This window comes from Myotis myotis, unplaced genomic scaffold (assembly GCF_014108235.1).
Source record: "Myotis myotis isolate mMyoMyo1 unplaced genomic scaffold, mMyoMyo1.p scaffold_m19_p_2, whole genome shotgun sequence".
NCBI classification, from domain to species: domain Eukaryota; kingdom Metazoa; phylum Chordata; class Mammalia; order Chiroptera; family Vespertilionidae; genus Myotis; species Myotis myotis.
In genome coordinates, this window is record NW_023416324.1 from 26471009 (window position 1) to 26487185 (window position 16177).

Below are 16177 nucleotides of genomic sequence, written 5' to 3' on the forward strand. Positions count from 1 at the left end.
TATTTTAATATATTTTATTGATTTTTTTACAGAGAGGAAGGGAGAGGGATAGAGAGTTAAAAACACTGACCAGCTGCCCCCTGCACACCTCCCACTGGGGATGTGCCCGCAACCAAGGCACATGCCCTGACCGGAATCGAACCTGGGACCCCTCAGTCCGCAGGCCGACACTCCATCCACTGAACTAAACTGGTCAGGGCAACTTTATATTTTTTTAAATTTTTTTATTGATTTCAGAGAGAGAGGTATAGAAACATTGATTGGCTGCTTCCTGCACGCTCCCTCTGGGGATTGCACTGGCAACCTGGGCTTGTGCCCACTGGGAATTGAACTGTGACCTTTTGCTTCATGGGTAAATGCTCAATCACTGAGCCACACCCACACCAGTTGAGCAAGGTGTTAACTTGTTTTTTTTTTTTTTTTTTTTTTTTTAAATATATTTTATTGATTTTTTACAGAGAGGAAGGGAGAGAGACAGAGAGCTAGAAACATCGATGAGAGAGAAACATCGATCAGCTGCCTCCTGCACATCTCCCACTGGGGATATGCCCGCAACCCAGGTACATGCCCTTGACCGGAATCGAACCTGGGACCTTTCAGTCCGCAGGCCGACGCTCTATCCACTGAGCCAAACCGGTTTTGGCTGTTAACTTGTTTTTTGTTATATCTGGGAAGAAGAGCAAGACCTGCTCTGGTGTTATCCAAGGTACTTAACGTTTATATTATAGGCTGCATTGTAAGTTAAGGCACCAATGATATTACTCGGGCATTTGTTCTTTATAGTTTAGGGAGGGCTGCATGAGAACCTGAAGATTGACTTCCTTTTTTTTTGTAAGTGTTTTTGTTTTTAAACCTTTACTCGATATGATTTCATTGGTTTTTAGAGAGAGGGGAATGGAGAGAGAGAATCATCAATGTGAGAAACATTGATCAGTTGTCTTCCACGTGTGCCCTGAATGGGCATTGAACCTGCAATCTCTATGTGCCCTGACTGGGAATGAAACCTGCAACCTTTTGGTGTACAGGACAGTTGTTCAACCAACTGAACCACCCGGCCCAGGGAAGATTAGCTTCTGATGAAAATCTGCTACTGGCTTTGTAAAAGATTAGAATTAGAGGCTCTGTAACTTTATAACTGAACAGGGGGAGAAGATAAGCACAGTGTTGGTATTTGTAGGATAGAACCTTGCAAATCAAAAGCATAAGGTTGAACACCTTTCACCTTCCCTGGGTTCTAACCTTGATTTGCGGTAGTCCTTTTTTTTGCCCTCATTCATATCATTGTCCTGAGGGAGGTATTGGTGGGGGTTGGGCTACCTCCTGGGCCCTTAAAGCTAGGGCAGATTCAGAACTGAGGATATATTATATGGTGACCTTCCATACACTTGTTTTTATCAGCTACCCCAGCCTACCAGACATCAAGACATAAGAACAGCTGATAATACTGCAGTAAGCTAGGCTGTTTCAGAAATGCTTTACATGTATTCAGTCCACACAACAACACTATGATATATTATTTATTTATATTATTGCTTAGAGGATTAGTTGTCCCTTAGGCCCTATATCAAGTAACATCTTGGAGCATGGCAGATAAATGGTAACAGGCAATAAATACCCCTTTGTCCTTGTAACATGTAGCACTGCAGACTAATGGTAACAGGCAATAATTCCATATGACAAGGCAGGTGGGAATTCAGAGTCTGCCTTCGTCTTTTTCCCTATTGAAATATTAACTAATATTGATTAGTCTTTGATTTCTGTCTTGACCAGACTTCTGAGCCTCATTATCTTCATTGAAGATTTCTACTATAATTCTTTTATCAAAAGTAATCATCTTTTAGCCAAAATAAAACCTTTGCCTTGCCAAAGCCAGGTTAAGTCTTAGCAAGTACCATTGGTATAAATAGGGATCCTACAGGGGAGGAGGGTATCAAGGGCCAGGGGATGCAGGTGGTGAGACCCTGGGGCTGAGCCACCCCCTGGTTCTGCTGAGATTCTGAGATTTGGGTATCAGTGTGGTAAAGAGAAGCTCGGGGGATGCAGAACTAGGCTCCTCTGAGGGTTGGGCCAAGCCCAGCAAGGCCAAGCGCTGGGCAGGTGGTGTGGAAAAGTAGGCCTTCTGCTCTTCTGAGTAGCGCTCCTGGGGTGTCACAGCATCCCGGTAAGCCCAGTCACGCCAATGAAAATTGAAGCTTTCAAGCAGGGCGATTCGGTCAGTTCTTGTTGGTACACAGTCGAGGGGTTTAGTGGGTGGCAGATCAGGCACTTCTATTCCTGGCAGCAGCAATACCCCTCGGATGGCGAACCAGCCCCCAAATCGGGGATGTATGCACACACCTGATATATGCTGGGGAGAGGGTCAAGAAAAGCAAGGTCATGGACATCCCCTTAACACAAAGTTCAACTGCTATCACTGCAACTAGGCGTTTTCACTTATTCACACTCAATGGACACTGATTCCACCTGTGAGCCTCATCTACTCTTGTAGATGAGCTCACCCTGGCCATGAGGAAGGGTTTCTAAGCTGAGCCTCAATTTCAAAGTCTCACCACTGACCCAATCACTGCTCTGCCCCCTCTATTTTGTAACAGTTTTATGAATAGACTAGGTCTACGGTCGCCAAACTGTGGCTCTTGAGCCACATGCGGCTTTTTGGCCCCTTGAGTGTGGCTTTTCCACAAAATACCACGTGCGGGTGCACGTACAGTGTGATTGAAACTTTGTGGCCCATGCGCAGAAGTCAGTTTTCGGCCTGGGCGAGTCTATTTTGAAGTACTGTTGATATTTGGCTCTGTTGACTAATGAGTTTGCCGACCTGGGTAGGGAATATCTTTATCCTGGATTGTGTCTACAAACTCCTTTACCCACGGGAGGTGGAAGAATGTGAGACCTGATATCTTGATGGCCTTCACCATTTTTTCAGTCTCTAGTCTAGTGGTTCTCAACCTTCCCTAATGCCGCGACCCTTTAATACAGTTCCTCATGCTGTGGTGACCCAACCATAAAATTATTTTCGTTGCTACTTCATAACTGTAATTTTGCTACTGTTATGAATCATAATGTAAATATCTGGTATGCTATATGTGTTTTCTGATAAGAACAGATACTACACTTGATCTTAGCCAAAAGGCCGAGAAGCGATTATATATATATGTGTTTTCTGATGGTCGCGACCCACAGGTTGAGAACTGCTGCCTAGTCATTCATACTTGCCCTCTGACCTGGGTTCCCCAGGGGTCAGCCTCTACATCCTGTCGTTGGTAGTAGTAAGCAGCCCCTGCCACATGGGCTGCTGTCTGGGCCAGAATCTTGGGACGCCGGTTGGGGTGTACCTCGTAGTCAGCGATAACTTCAATCTGCAGCTCTGGGAGGCTCTGGGATGGAGGACAAGATGGAGGCTTCTTTCAGCATGACAGGAATCATGACCTCTTCCTAGAGAGCCCTAATTTGTGTTTAAGGTCCTGTCCTCAGAAGTCATATTTGAAAGGAAAACCACCTCAAACGGGGTAAGGGAGGTCCAGTGTGAAGAAAATGATATTCTGTCCAGGAGGGCCCACGTCTGAAGGTCTTGCTCAAAAACCTCCATTATGAGAGGTAAGCTGGCTCTGCCCTCCAGAGTCCCAGTGTATGCATATATATGTAAATATGTACATGTGAGTGTGTGGTGGGGAAATACTATTTTGTCCTTAAAAGGCCCCAAAGACAGCATAAAACTTCCAGGTCTAGGGCAAAGACAGGTGAGAGATGCCTGGGAAATGTTACTCCTATTTCACTTGGAGGTCAAGGGAAATCTGGTCTGAGGTTCATTTAGTTGCCCATCAGTGTAGGGTGAGTGAGACTGATTTCAGGCCTGGGGGGCTGCTAGAAGAAGGTGGCCTGCCTTGGATTGAGAATGGAGAATGGGGAGAGATCACAACGTCAAGGCGGTATTTCATCCTATGGAAGTGGCTCCTAACCTTAGGTCTAGTCCTGCATTGAGCTTGGAGTAGCTATAAGCAGTTGCAGGTTTGAAGCTGGGAGAGGATATGAATGTTGCTCACCTTTCTAACACGGCCTAGGTGGTAGGCCACACATTGGTCCACAGGGTCAGTCAGTGGTTGGAGGTGGGCACTTTGCAGGAAGGGCTTGAGGGCCCGGTCAAACATGGCAGGTGTGCTGAGTACCAGGAAGGCCAGGGTAGGTCCTGGCAGGGGCAGGTGGAAGGCTGAAGGCAGGACTGCATTGTACCATGCCACCTGGAACAGAAAATACATATACATACCTTAATCTGGCATTCAAGGTCTCATATATCATGCCCCAGCCTCCATCTCATTCATTCAATCATTGAATTTCTAATGATGCTCTGTGATGAGTGTTTATGGGGGATTTGTCTGAATTTGACAGGAAGTTTAGAATAGAGAGGGAATTAATGAACAACTGAGAACAAAAAAGTTGCCCTAACCGTTTTGGCTCAGTGGATAGAGCGTCGGCCTGTAGACTGAAGGGTCCTGGGTTTGATTCCGATCAAGGGCATGTACCTTGGTTGCGGGCACACCCCCAGTAGGGGGTGTGCAGGAGGCAGCTGATCGATGTTTCTCTCTCATTGATATTTCTAACACTCTATCCCTCTCCCTTCCTCTCTGTAAAAAAAATCAATAAAATATATTTTTTAAAAAAGTTGACTGGTGCAACGACAGGGCCAGGTGACAGTCCTCTGAAATTAGAAAAGGCTTCTTGGAAACTGAGTCTTTAAGGCTGGGAGGGAAGTTAACAGGCTGATGTGGGGAGGGAGAAAGAATCTGGTATATATTCTAAAAGATGACAGCATAAACAATGTCAGGCAAAAAGTACAGGGCACATTTGGAGAACTGCAAATTGTTTAGTTTGATAGAAGTGGAGTTGAAGGGTCTGCAGAAGGGAGCAGAGGGAGAGAAGGCTGGAGATCAGTAGGAGTGAGATTGTGACTGGCCTTGGATACCAATTTAGGAATATGGATCTAATCTGGTAATAATGCAGGTCATTAAAGATTTAAGGAGTAAACTGACATGATCAGTTTTGGGAAAGATTAACGTAGCTGCAGTGTGCAGGATGGGTTAGACTCGAACTGTTAGAGGCAAAATGACAGCAAGGTTATTGCAGTAAATCCCAATGTGAAATGGCTTGGACTAGAGCATATATTGGATGGAAGAGAATGGATTTGGGAGATTCAGGAGACAGATTCCTAAAGGTCCTGGTGGCTGATTGGATGTGGGGTGGGGAAGTGAGAGTCGGAGCCTAGAATGACTGGCAGAGCTTCAGTGCAATAGCTCCAACTATCCAAGTCCACTTGACCCACCAGATAGGCATCCTTACTGTCCCCCCATATCTGCTACCCACCAACTCCTTTACTCAAGCTGTTCCTGATATTTGGCATGTGCATAACCCTCCTTCCTTCCAATCTATCTTTTAAAAATGTTTTTATTAACTTTTAGAGAAAGAGAGAGAGAAACATCGATCAGCCCCCTTTGGGGTTTGAGCCTGCAACCTGGGCATGTGCCTTGACTGGGAACTGAACTGATGACTTCTTGGTGCATGGGACGATGCTCAACCAACTCACCCACACTGGCTGGGACCAATCTATCTTTTCATATAAAGCTCAACTCCATTTTTTTTTTCTGGAAAGTCCTCTCTTTCAAACTAGACCCAACCTATCCCCTCTCTCTATACCCTCTCCCAGCACTGCTGTGGGCCACTCAGCGGAAGGGGTGAGAGTGGGCTGTCTCTTAAGTGTTGTAAAATGTTTCCCTTCCACGTCCCGCGTGGTTCAGGGTTCAGGATCTGAAAGAGGAGCCGCACACAAATGAAAGAGAAAAGACACGAGACATGAGATAATTTGGAAATATTGGGGAGCCAGGCGGGCAAAGTCCAACTCAAGGAGAAGGACTTCCACTGGTGCTCAGGCAGCACCAACCTTTTATTTGGTTTGGGATCCACCCATAGGATAGCCCTTAGGCAGGGAGGTTCCAGTGACACACAGACTATTCTTATCAATAAGGATTTACATGATTAAAGGTGGGGAGGTTGCTTCAGCTACCATTGTCTGGACTGACTGGGTGCACAGCTCTGACCTTTGCTAGGGCTTCAAGGGTACCCAGCCTTGGGGGGGGGGGGGGCGCTGTTTCTCTGTCTAGGCTTATCAGCTAGTGAAGACAATAGGTGGTCTTCCACATTTAAGCAACAAGCAAAGGGTTCAAGCTGAGCTGATTTAGCTTTCTGTCCAAGTATATAGGTCAATGGAGGGGGCACCGGATAAGGAGAAAATGAACTTATATAAACAAGGGAAGGTGGTGGTGCAAGACTTGTGTATCAGTCGGGGGCAGTTGCTATACCCAACCCAGTGGCTGGTTATTGGCAACACTATGACTTATTCTTCTGTTGGAAGGAACAAACCAGCCAGTTGTTTGCTTGTTCAACAGCAGGAATGCCCTTTCCTTTTCAAATGACCTAAATCCTAGCCATGCAAACCTTCCAAGACTTGCCCTCTTCTAATTCCTTCAGAAAGCTTCCAAAATGGGCCCTGACCGGTTTGGCTCAGTGGATAGGGCGTCGGCCTGCGGACTTGAAGAGTCCTGGGTTCGATCCCGGTCAAGGGCATGCACCTTGGTTGCGGCAGGAGGCAGCTGATCGATATTTCTAACTCTCTATCCCTCTCCCTTCCTCTCTGTAAAAAATCAATAAAACATTTTTTTTTTTTTTTTTTTTTTAAAGAAAGCTTCCCAATGACTCTGGCCCTAAGAGTGCCTTTCTTCCCGTCGATAATGTTAAGTGACAGCCACAAGGTTACTGGATCAGCGACAGCTCCTACCTACCCAAGCCCCCTTGCCGTTCTGTCCCGGGAGATCAGATGTACATGGGACCAGAGGAGCTCCGGAAAGACCAGGAGGTTTAAGGGCCTCACGCCAGTGGCACTGAGGCCAATCATATACCTCACCCTAGCACTGCAGGAGAGAGAAACGAACCTGGAAGGGGTAAACCTCGAAGCCAAAAGGGCACAACGTGTCCTCAATCTTCTGCTTCAGCTCAGCGACTTGCGGCTCCATGCTGTATGCTACACGCTGAGCTTGCTGGGGAATGGAGTCTCAGAATAACCGGGACCATTAATTTTCAGGGCAGCTTGGACTCCATTTCCCAAGAACGTGTGGGACCCGTAGCGGGACACAGTTGACTTTGCGCGATGCATCCTGGGATACGTAGTTCATTTGTTCTTTGGAAACAACCACTATAGAATCAGAAAGACTCAGTTTCCCGACAAGCTTCACGGTGGGGATGTACGTGCACGTATTGCCTCCAGGGAAACGTAGTTCGGTTGCCTCCATAGTGGGTTGTTTCCGCGAGACGAGAACTCAGTTTCCCAAATGGCGCTGCGGCAGCCAGCCCAAAGTCAGACTTTCTTGGCCTACTAGCTGTTTTGAACGCTGCGGCGGCAGTAGTAGCTGGCATAGGTTCGGCGTGATGGCGCCAGTATCCTGCCTCTGGGAAGGTCTTAACCAAGATTCGGCGCCTTAAACTCCCTCCTAATATGTGCATATGAGGGTATCCTGCTTTCCCCCCAGTTCCCCAAGTACACCTCTCCCCTGACTAGTCCCAGAGGTGTAGTTTTGTTCTGATATTGCATCCGTACCCCTATTATTCCCCCTTTCAATTTGACATTGTGGCTTTTCCTGGGTTGTGCTTCGGTTGTTCGGTGCTGGGAGAGCAAGGGCACAAGACGCCAGGGAGACAGACCCCTTGCCGTAGGCTGTGAGTATGAACCTGAGCTGGTCTGAGCAGCTTGAGGCACTTCTCAATGCTACTGACGGAAATGTGGCCAGGACTAAGGTAAGGGGAAGTGAGGCCCCCCCCCCCCCCCCCCCCCCCCGTTTGGGAGTGTGGGTTAAGGGACTCAGACAAATCTCATTGAACATGCACGTGTTTCTATTGTAGCAGCGGTTGTATCCCCTTGGCGTCTCTGCTGCAGGTAGGTATGGTCTCCTTTTCTACCCACTTTACGATCTCTTCCTTTCAGGAAGATCTCTTTCAGGATCTTCCTTTTCCAGTGCCTTTACCATCCATTATTCCTTCCGGTGTCCAACTATTTCCTTTCTTGAACAAACATCTGTCCCCTCTTATCCCCCTCAACACCCCCCCCCCCCCCCCCCCGCCCCCGCGCTAAGTCTTGCATTTGTCCTTTATTTCCTCAGCAGGAGATCTGACTGGGACCTGGATTCCCCCTAATCACTTGCTTCCCCAACCAGGAGCCCAAGCTCAACAGCCTTGAGCTCTAGAGACTCCTATTGCTCCAGAAAGGCTAAATTGTGCTGAGGTCCATAGGACATCTTCACTCTGGGATGAAGTTACTATTCTTAGTTCCCAGCCACGATCCCAGGGTCAGGTGAGGCTTGGAATCCTAGGTGTGTATATGTGGTGTTTGTGTGAAACAAGGATACCAGGAGTTGGGGTATCACAGTAGCTCATGTGGTTTTCTGCCTGGGTAGGTGACTGAGGCACTAAGACAAGCTGTGCAGGGCCTGCTGAAAGAGCAAGAGCAGCAGAAGTACCAAATCTGTGCCCTGGAAGGTATCTGGCCAGTTCTTTTCTTGATACACAAAGCCTCATACATATGCAAACAATCTTTTTGCACACCTGTTGTGTGTGCATTTGTATCTTGATTCACAGTGGAGTCTCTAGGCTCATGTGTGAAGTTCTTAGAGGGGTTGACCCCCCAACTTGTCCTATTATAGCATCACTAAAGTTGCTGCAGGGGGGCCCAGAGCGGAAGACTCTTCTCCTGGAGCAATGCCTGGACCTGCTGAGAAGGGAACTGAGGGGCCTTCGAAGCCAGGTGTAGGAACAGACTCAAGCCCAAATACAAGCAGGACCGCAAAAGTGCAGTGTTACCAGTGGCCTTCACCAAGAGCTGCAGAATGAGTAAGTGATAGCAAGACCTCTTCTTCAGGCCTTTGAACTCCAGGTCCTCTGGTAGCCTCCTCTGGGTTTCTTGATTGGCTTTTTAGAATGAACCTGCTGTCATCCCTGTAGGAGGCAACTGCTATGGGAGGAGTCAGAGGTTCTGAGGGAGGAACTGAAGTTGCTGCGGGATCAGCTGAGTGAGTAAAAGACGGAGGGAGGTTCACTTGTCCTCTTTTCTGGAAAGCCTTCTTATTCTCCCAGTAAATGGCTATAGCTCTAAATGCTTGAGCTACTCAGAAGTCTGACCAAGTATTTGTCTTGCCTCCAACTGTGTGATCCTACTCTCCCCAGTCAGCTTGGAAACTTGCTATCTGCTGGACCAGAATGCTTCTATCTCAGTTTTCAGCACCAGACTGGGAACAAGGCAGGGAGGAAGAAGTAAAGAAGTTGGGGAACAGCCTTCTTCTTAAGAAAAAAAAATTCTTTATTGATTTCAGAGAGGAAGGGAGAGGGAGATAGAAATATCACTGATGAGAGAGAATTATTGATCGGCTGCCTCCTGCATGCCCCACACGGGATTGAGCCCACAAGCTGGACATTAGAGAACAGCCTTCTTACATGTTCCTTCATCTGCAGCCCAGCATCAGGAGCTGATGCTGAAACAGATGGCTGACGGGCAGCAAGTTCAGGTCCGCAGCTGGAAGGTAGGACCAGGATTGAACTTATCCCTTCATAACTTCCTGTTGTGGCCCCTCCCTTCTCTGTATATCCTGTTCTGCAGGCAGGCCAGGATACTCTTTCCCATCCTTATCTCTTCCTCTTCCTGTGATGACTTCACCTCCCTTCAAAGCTCTTCTTCCTAAGCCCTCTCCTCCAATTATGGGGAGGGGTGTTTCTCCTGGAGAGGGAGAGGTTTGGTTCTACCTGGGACCATAATCTGGCAGATGTTGGAGCAGCAGCAGAGTGGCCAGGAGGGCAAGGAGGCTGCCAGGACAGAGGCTGAGGATGCCCGGCGGGAGCATGACCTCCTCAGGTCAGGGGGTGTGGGTACCTGTGTCAGTGGAAGGGATTTGTCTTACAGAGGCCAGGAATTGGGGACCAAAATTCAGCTATCCTATATTTGACATGGGCCAATAGGGTCAGCATAAGGATCTGGGTTACAGCCCAAAAGGGCAGTACTGGGTATTGTTTATTGGATATGGAGTCAGTGAGGTATCTATATGTTTGGAAGATAAATTGTGAGTTCTGGCCTCAGGAAGGAGGACACTTCCATGCTGGAAGGGCCCCTTTGACCCACCATCACCATTTCTTTCCCTTTCCAGGACCTCTGTTCATGTCCTTGAGTCGAAGCTACCCCTGGCTGGCACCTTTGCCATGTCTCTTTCTTCATCTAGCTCTGAAGTCAGTCATCAGGACAACAACAGTAGCTGGGAACTTTTAAAGAAGCTGGGTGAGGATAAGGGCAGGGATCCCAGCTGTGGGGAAGGCTGAATCTACATGATGCCTGAATGCCACCTGCCTAATTGTTAGGTAGTATGGAGTTTCTGCCTTTTTATTTGTGAATCCATCGACCTCTGTTGCTACTTCTCCCAAGTCAGGCCTATATGTACTTCTCCAACAGACAAGCCCAGTGCTTGCTGATGGTTTGTTCCGTCTTTCCTTTCTCTCCTCTTAGATCTCCAGAAGAGCACCCTTTCTAACCTGGGACCCAGAAACTTTCAGCTCCAGGTCCAGAGCCTTGAGCAGGAGGACCTATCCTTTAATGGCTCCAAGATACTCCTGAGTGACCTGTAAGGACATGTAAGAGTAGTAGGATAAAGTCTTTGCTCACCTTCCCCTCCAAGGCCCGGTTTTTAGGCTCCCTGCCCCTACCCTCTTGATCTAGCTGGTATCTGCCCTCCCTACTGAGGCTTGTCACTGCCTGCCTACCTGCCCACCAACTGCAGTAACATGGCTAACCCTCCCTGATGTGTTTTCTGTGAATCAGCACCCATATGGGATAGACTTAGCTGTACCTTTTCTTCCTCCTGTAACATGACCACTTTCTACCAACTCTCTCTTGGAAATCCATGTTCATAGACATTTAAATCTGTACCTTCTGAATTCAAACCCTGTGCTCAGTAGAACTTGGAAGGAGGTGGGAGCTCTCATTCTGATGGGAGAGGTCGGACAATGCTCTGGGGCAGTACTGCTGTGAGGATACAGAGGAGGACGAGACATTCCAGTGGGCCCTGGACTGTAATAGGAGGCTTTCTCTCCTCTCCACTTCTGCTCTTGAGGCTTACTCCAGCCCTTCCACACCTCTTCATCCTTAAGCAATCCAAGATACACTTCTGTAGCAGTCTACTCCCTGGTCTCCTTTCAATCTCTCTGCCTCTAATCCAATGGGTTTACAATTTTTTTGACTGTGACCTCCAGTAAGAAATAGCTTACATTATAGCTTAGTAAATATAAATGTACACTGAGTGGCCAGATTATTATGACCGGCCAGATTATTATGACCACCTCATCAGTACTTCATTGACACTTCCAAAAATACTGAATATTGAAAACTTCCTAAGCAAATGCTCTCAAGGTTTTATTATTGTTATTATTTGCATAACTAATTCACTTCATTGTACTGATGGGGTGGTCATAATAATCTGGCCGATCATAATAATCCGGCCACTCAGTCTATATATTTATTAACTGAGACAAATCTAATGATTCAATACTTATGCATACTAGGAGTGATGCCCTCTGATATTTTCTATTATATTAAAAAATGTTTTGTGGCTATTGGTTCTGATCCTTCCACCATTAGTTGCTCTCTGGAAAATATATTTTCCTAGGTAGACTATGGGTACATTACTTTCTCCTTACTTGGGCTTTGTATTTTAGACAATGCAGTTCAGGATTTCCTTAGTAGCAATAGCATCTCACTGAGGTCTCATAAGATCTCTTCCACTGCTAAATATAGCCAAACGATAGTGCCATTCATCCAAGTTGATGTTTATTGAGCATAATACATACCAGTTCTAGTGTGTATTTAGCCTGAGCTAAGATATACGGTGGGCTCATGTAAAAGTACCACTTCTTAGCTCAGTCCAGCTGGGAAGAGGAAACAGTTATCTGAAATAAAAGCATCATAAAAGACTGATGGCAGGAACTATTTCCTTTATGGGGTGCATTCAAGTTCCTGAAATAAGTAGCAGACAGGTCATGAAGAGTGGCCTTTGATATCCAAATAAGGCATTCCTTGGTTTTTACCCCACAGAATTAGGGAGATTGCTGAGAGTGGGATGGTAGAGATCAGGCCTGGGTCAAACAGAATCTGTTTAAAAAAACAAAACCAAAAAACTTCCATCAAGACTCACCTTCCTGCTAAACCAGGTATAAGGAATTCCTTATTGTTAAATCTTTTACTGGTCAGGTGATACATCTGGCATGGTGGCATTATTCAATTAGTTCTATTTACTACCAGTGCTCTACTTATTTATTAGCTACTTTACATTGGGCTCTGTGGAAGATACGTTTGCAAGGGTGCCAGAGCTCTTAACAGCAGAAACATTTAATAGCTATGTGGATCAATGGTATTTGAACCGTCACCAGGTGGCAGCATATGACCTGTTTCCAGAAGAATAATACAGAAAAGGTTTCTGGCCAAGAGGACTAGGCTACAGCGCTCTTCCTTCAGAGATCCTGTGAGCTAACAATTAATCTTTCTAAAACAGTGTCCTATTAAGGCTTCTTTCCTGCTCAGGAATCTTTTATACACAGCATAAAAAAAAAAAGAAAGGACAAATTTGGTATTGAAGTCCAACCCACATTTAAACCTCTTACTTTTCCATTCTTATCCTCTACCAAAAACTTTTATTGCTACAAGAATGCACATCACCTATACTCCAACTATAGTAATCTCTTCATACCCATGGGGAATATGTTCCAAGACCTTGAGTGGATGCCTGAAACCACAGAGTACCAAACCCTGTGTATACTATGTTTTTTTCCTGTACATAAATACCTATAACAAAGTTTAATTTATAAGTTAGGCACAGTAAGAGATTAACAACTAATAACATAGAACAATTATGACAATATACTGTCATTAAAGTTATGTGAATGTGGTCTCTTAAATATTGTACTGTACTCACCCTTTTTGTGATGTAAGATTATAAAATGCCTATGTGAAGAGATGAAATGAGGTGAATGAGACATTATTAAGGGTTACTTGAACGCAAGCACTGATCAGTCGACCTGATAACCTAGATGGCTGTTAAGTGGCTAGCCAGCAAGTGTGTAGCATATGCAGCATGGATATGCTGGACAAAGGGATGATTCACATTCCAGCAGGATGTAAGAGAACTACATGAGATTTCATAACACTATTCAAAATGGCTATAATTTAAAATTATGAATTGTTTATTTCTGGAATTTTCCATTTAATTTTTTCAGACCACAGTTGACCATGGGTAACTGAAACCACGGAAAGTGAAACAGGATTCTGCTGCATTCAAATTCCATTCATCTGTCAAGACTCTTGACAGCAGGTCTAGGAGACAAGTATAAATATGTAGGAAAGAAAGGTGATTTCTAAACCCCAGGCATGCTGATCAATGATTCTCTCTCATCATGGATGTTTCTGTCTCTCCCTCTAACTTCCTCTCTGAAATAAAAATCATTGATTGGCTACCCCCCCCCCCCCCCCCAAGGATTGAGCCCACAACCTAGGCACCTGGCCTGTCTGGGAATCAAACTGTGACCTCCTGGTTCATAGGTCCACACTCAACCACTGAGCCATGCCAGCGGGCTCAATAAAAAAAGGTTATAAGTGCCCAAGGTCCAGGCATATGGAAAGCATGAAGAAATGTGTGCCTGATGAACGGCTGAATAGAATTTTAGTCTCTACCCAGCTCTTTCAAAATCCTCGGTTTTCAAGCCAACTCAAGTGTTACCTCCTCTAAGTAGTCTTCACCAGAATTAATCTCTTAACCTAGATGAATTGCTCCCTCAGCATTTTGTTTAACCCTATCCATTGCTGTTACTATCTCTAGTCGTTATCACAGTAATTGTTTATGTAACAGTTTTCCCCCCTGCCGGCCCCTCCCACCCCCCTCCACTATGCTGAGATGCAGGAGGCTGTGTTCACAAGACTTTTCCTTAAACAGTCTTACTCAACTATACTTTCACCAACCCAAAAGCTGCGCCAATCGAATACATTTTCTTTGGGTTTGTTAATTAACACTCGTTGATGTGTTTGGAATTTCGATTGGTCTATTTTGTGTTTACTGTCCCGCCTTCAGCGAGGCTCTCGGCCTGGGGTTTCCCCCAGGTGCATTCCCTCCGCCCCGTTCCTCCTTTCCAGCACACTGCCTCTTCTGTTTTCACCTCCACTTCCTTCTTATTGGTTCCCTTCCTCCTCAGAGTTGGCGCCTAGGGCTGTTGATTGGCTTTTCTCGACGCCTATTGTGCCCACCCTCAGACCACGTGGCATTCCGGACACTAATTGGTCAGTTTCACCACCTCGTTGATTAAGGATTGACTACTGATTGGCTGCTATGAGGGAGGGCTTGAGGGGAGGGGCGTGGCCCACTGAAGCCACGCCCCCGACTCTGACCGGCTGGGCAGGCGTTTCAGTCGCTGGCGGCTGGGGAGCCCTGCGGGTCTTCCATCTGCCCTCTCTGGCTCCCCGGACGGATCATCCTGGTCCCGCCAAACCGGCGGGGGGAGCGGCCCTGACTGTGGGGCCATGGCAGTAGACTCCTCGTCCGCCGCCGCCAGCCCCGCGGAGTCGCCGGCTTCTGCGCGAGGGACCCCCACCGCCTCGGCAGGCTAAGAGCCGCCGCCGCCTCCGAGCTGCGAGGGCTACTATGCTCCCTCTTGGCCGCCGCTTCCCCCTCCCGCTCGCGCAGGCACCCCTCTGGCTGCTCAGTCCCGCCTCAGGTAACGCCAGCGGAGCACGTGAGGCTCCAATCCGGGGCCCGGGCCCGCGCGCGCGGCTGCTACGTCGCCTCGGCTCCGGAGCACAGGCGCTCGGGTGGCTTGACCCCGACAGGACCTCTTGGTTTCCCGGAGGTGTGCCTCTCAGCTCTCGGGGACAGTCCTCTCCTTCCCCTTCCCTTTTCACTTCCCTGAAGGTCCCGGGACCACCCCCGCCCCAGCCCCTCACCCTCACCCTCACCCTCGCAGCCTCGGAGGCCTGGAACCCATTACAAGTTCCTTCGTATCACGACCTAGTCCTCGACTCCTCTCAGGGACTTTCCTCACTTCAGAGACTCAAGAAATTTCATTTCTTCAGAGAACTGTTTCTGAGACCTCCAACTCCACACGGAGAGCCTCTTCCCCTCAGTGTACCCTCCTCCCTCACATCTGGTCTCCCGCACTTCGCTTCCCGCAGACAGACTTCCCTCGCCAACACCCACTTCCACCCTCGGAAAGTTCTTCCCCCTCAGACACCACTGCCTCTCTCTTCTCCCCTGTCATCCCCCTTCGCCGCCGCCGCCGCCTCTGCCTTTTACACTCACTTTGAAGACTCTGGGCTACGTCAGTGTTGTTTTATAAACCTTTCAATTTATACCTCCAAGTAAACCTTGCTGACGAACTTGGACTTTATTCTGCAGGCATGGGGAGCCATTGCAGGGCTTGTAAGGAGGAGTTCGGTATGATTGGTTATCTGATGAAAACGTGGAGGAAGAACTGAAAGTGAAGACAGTGTGGAGGCAGAAAGCCTAGGTAGGCAGGAAACGAGTGTGCTAACTGGAGTAATGTAGGAAAACGAAGAGAAGGGCATGCAGTTGTATGAAGTTTCAAAACAGAGTTGGCAGAATTCCCGGGAGGTTTCTGGCTTGGCTGATGGGGTGGATTGGTCGTGTTCATTGAAGTGGGGAACATAAGCAGTCTTGAGGAAAGGTAATGAATTTGGTTTTGGACAAGTTCAGTTTGAGGTGTTTTTCAGATATTACTGTGGGTAGCTGGAAATTTTGGTCTGAAAATTGGGAAAAAGGTTAGAACTGAATATATACATTTGAAGGATCAGCAGAGAATATATGGGTGATATTTGAAGCCTTAGTATGGATGGTAATACTGTAAGAAGAGAAGAAAAGGGCTTCGGACCACAAGGAAGATTATTGTTGGAAGGGTAATAGACACTGAGAAGGACAGGAATGGGACAGGAGCTGGAATAGAATGGCATTATAATAGAAGCCACAGGAGGAAAGAGTTCAAGAGGGAGCGGGTAACCATCAGCGTAAGGTGCTCCGGAGGTCGAGTAGAATGAGGATTAGGAAGAAGC

General features: G+C 47.2%; 3 protein-coding genes and 1 pseudogene across 5 annotated transcripts in view; 2 read left to right on the top strand and 2 right to left on the bottom strand.

The window, feature by feature from the left end:
• Positions 1 to 546: 546 nt before the first annotated feature.
• MMACHC (metabolism of cobalamin associated C) lies at positions 547 to 7138 on the bottom strand. Its single transcript, XM_036352978.1, has 4 exons — positions 6978 to 7138; positions 4041 to 4235; positions 3222 to 3374; positions 547 to 2347 (listed from the first exon to the last, which is right to left on the bottom strand). The coding sequence occupies exons 1-4, from the start codon at positions 7056 to 7058 to the stop codon at positions 1931 to 1933; spliced, it is 846 nt and encodes a 281-aa protein (XP_036208871.1). The 5' UTR covers positions 7059 to 7138; the 3' UTR covers positions 547 to 1930.
• LOC118678086 lies at positions 3003 to 3142 on the bottom strand (annotated as a pseudogene).
• Positions 7139 to 7749: 611 nt separating the features above from the next.
• On the top strand, positions 7750 to 10913 carry CCDC163 (coiled-coil domain containing 163). Its single transcript, XM_036352980.1, is given in 8 exon segments — positions 7750 to 7836; positions 7942 to 7975; positions 8199 to 8389; positions 8493 to 8574; positions 8739 to 8925; positions 9037 to 9104; positions 9544 to 9611; positions 10583 to 10913. Coding segments are annotated over 8 exon segments (810 nt in total). The 5' UTR covers positions 7750 to 7764; the 3' UTR covers positions 10691 to 10913.
• TESK2 (testis associated actin remodelling kinase 2) overlaps positions 10610 to 16177 on the top strand; it is a 116904-nt gene continuing 111336 nt past the window's right edge. Inside the window, exon 1 of one of the 3 annotated variants that reach the window (XM_036352970.1) lies at positions 10610 to 10707. The gene's annotated coding sequence lies outside the window, so the exon portion shown is untranslated. Of the gene's footprint in view, positions 10708 to 14503; positions 14830 to 15205; positions 15619 to 16177 lie in introns of those variants that run through there. The other 2 variants (XM_036352971.1, XM_036352972.1) reach the window with 2 other exon arrangements.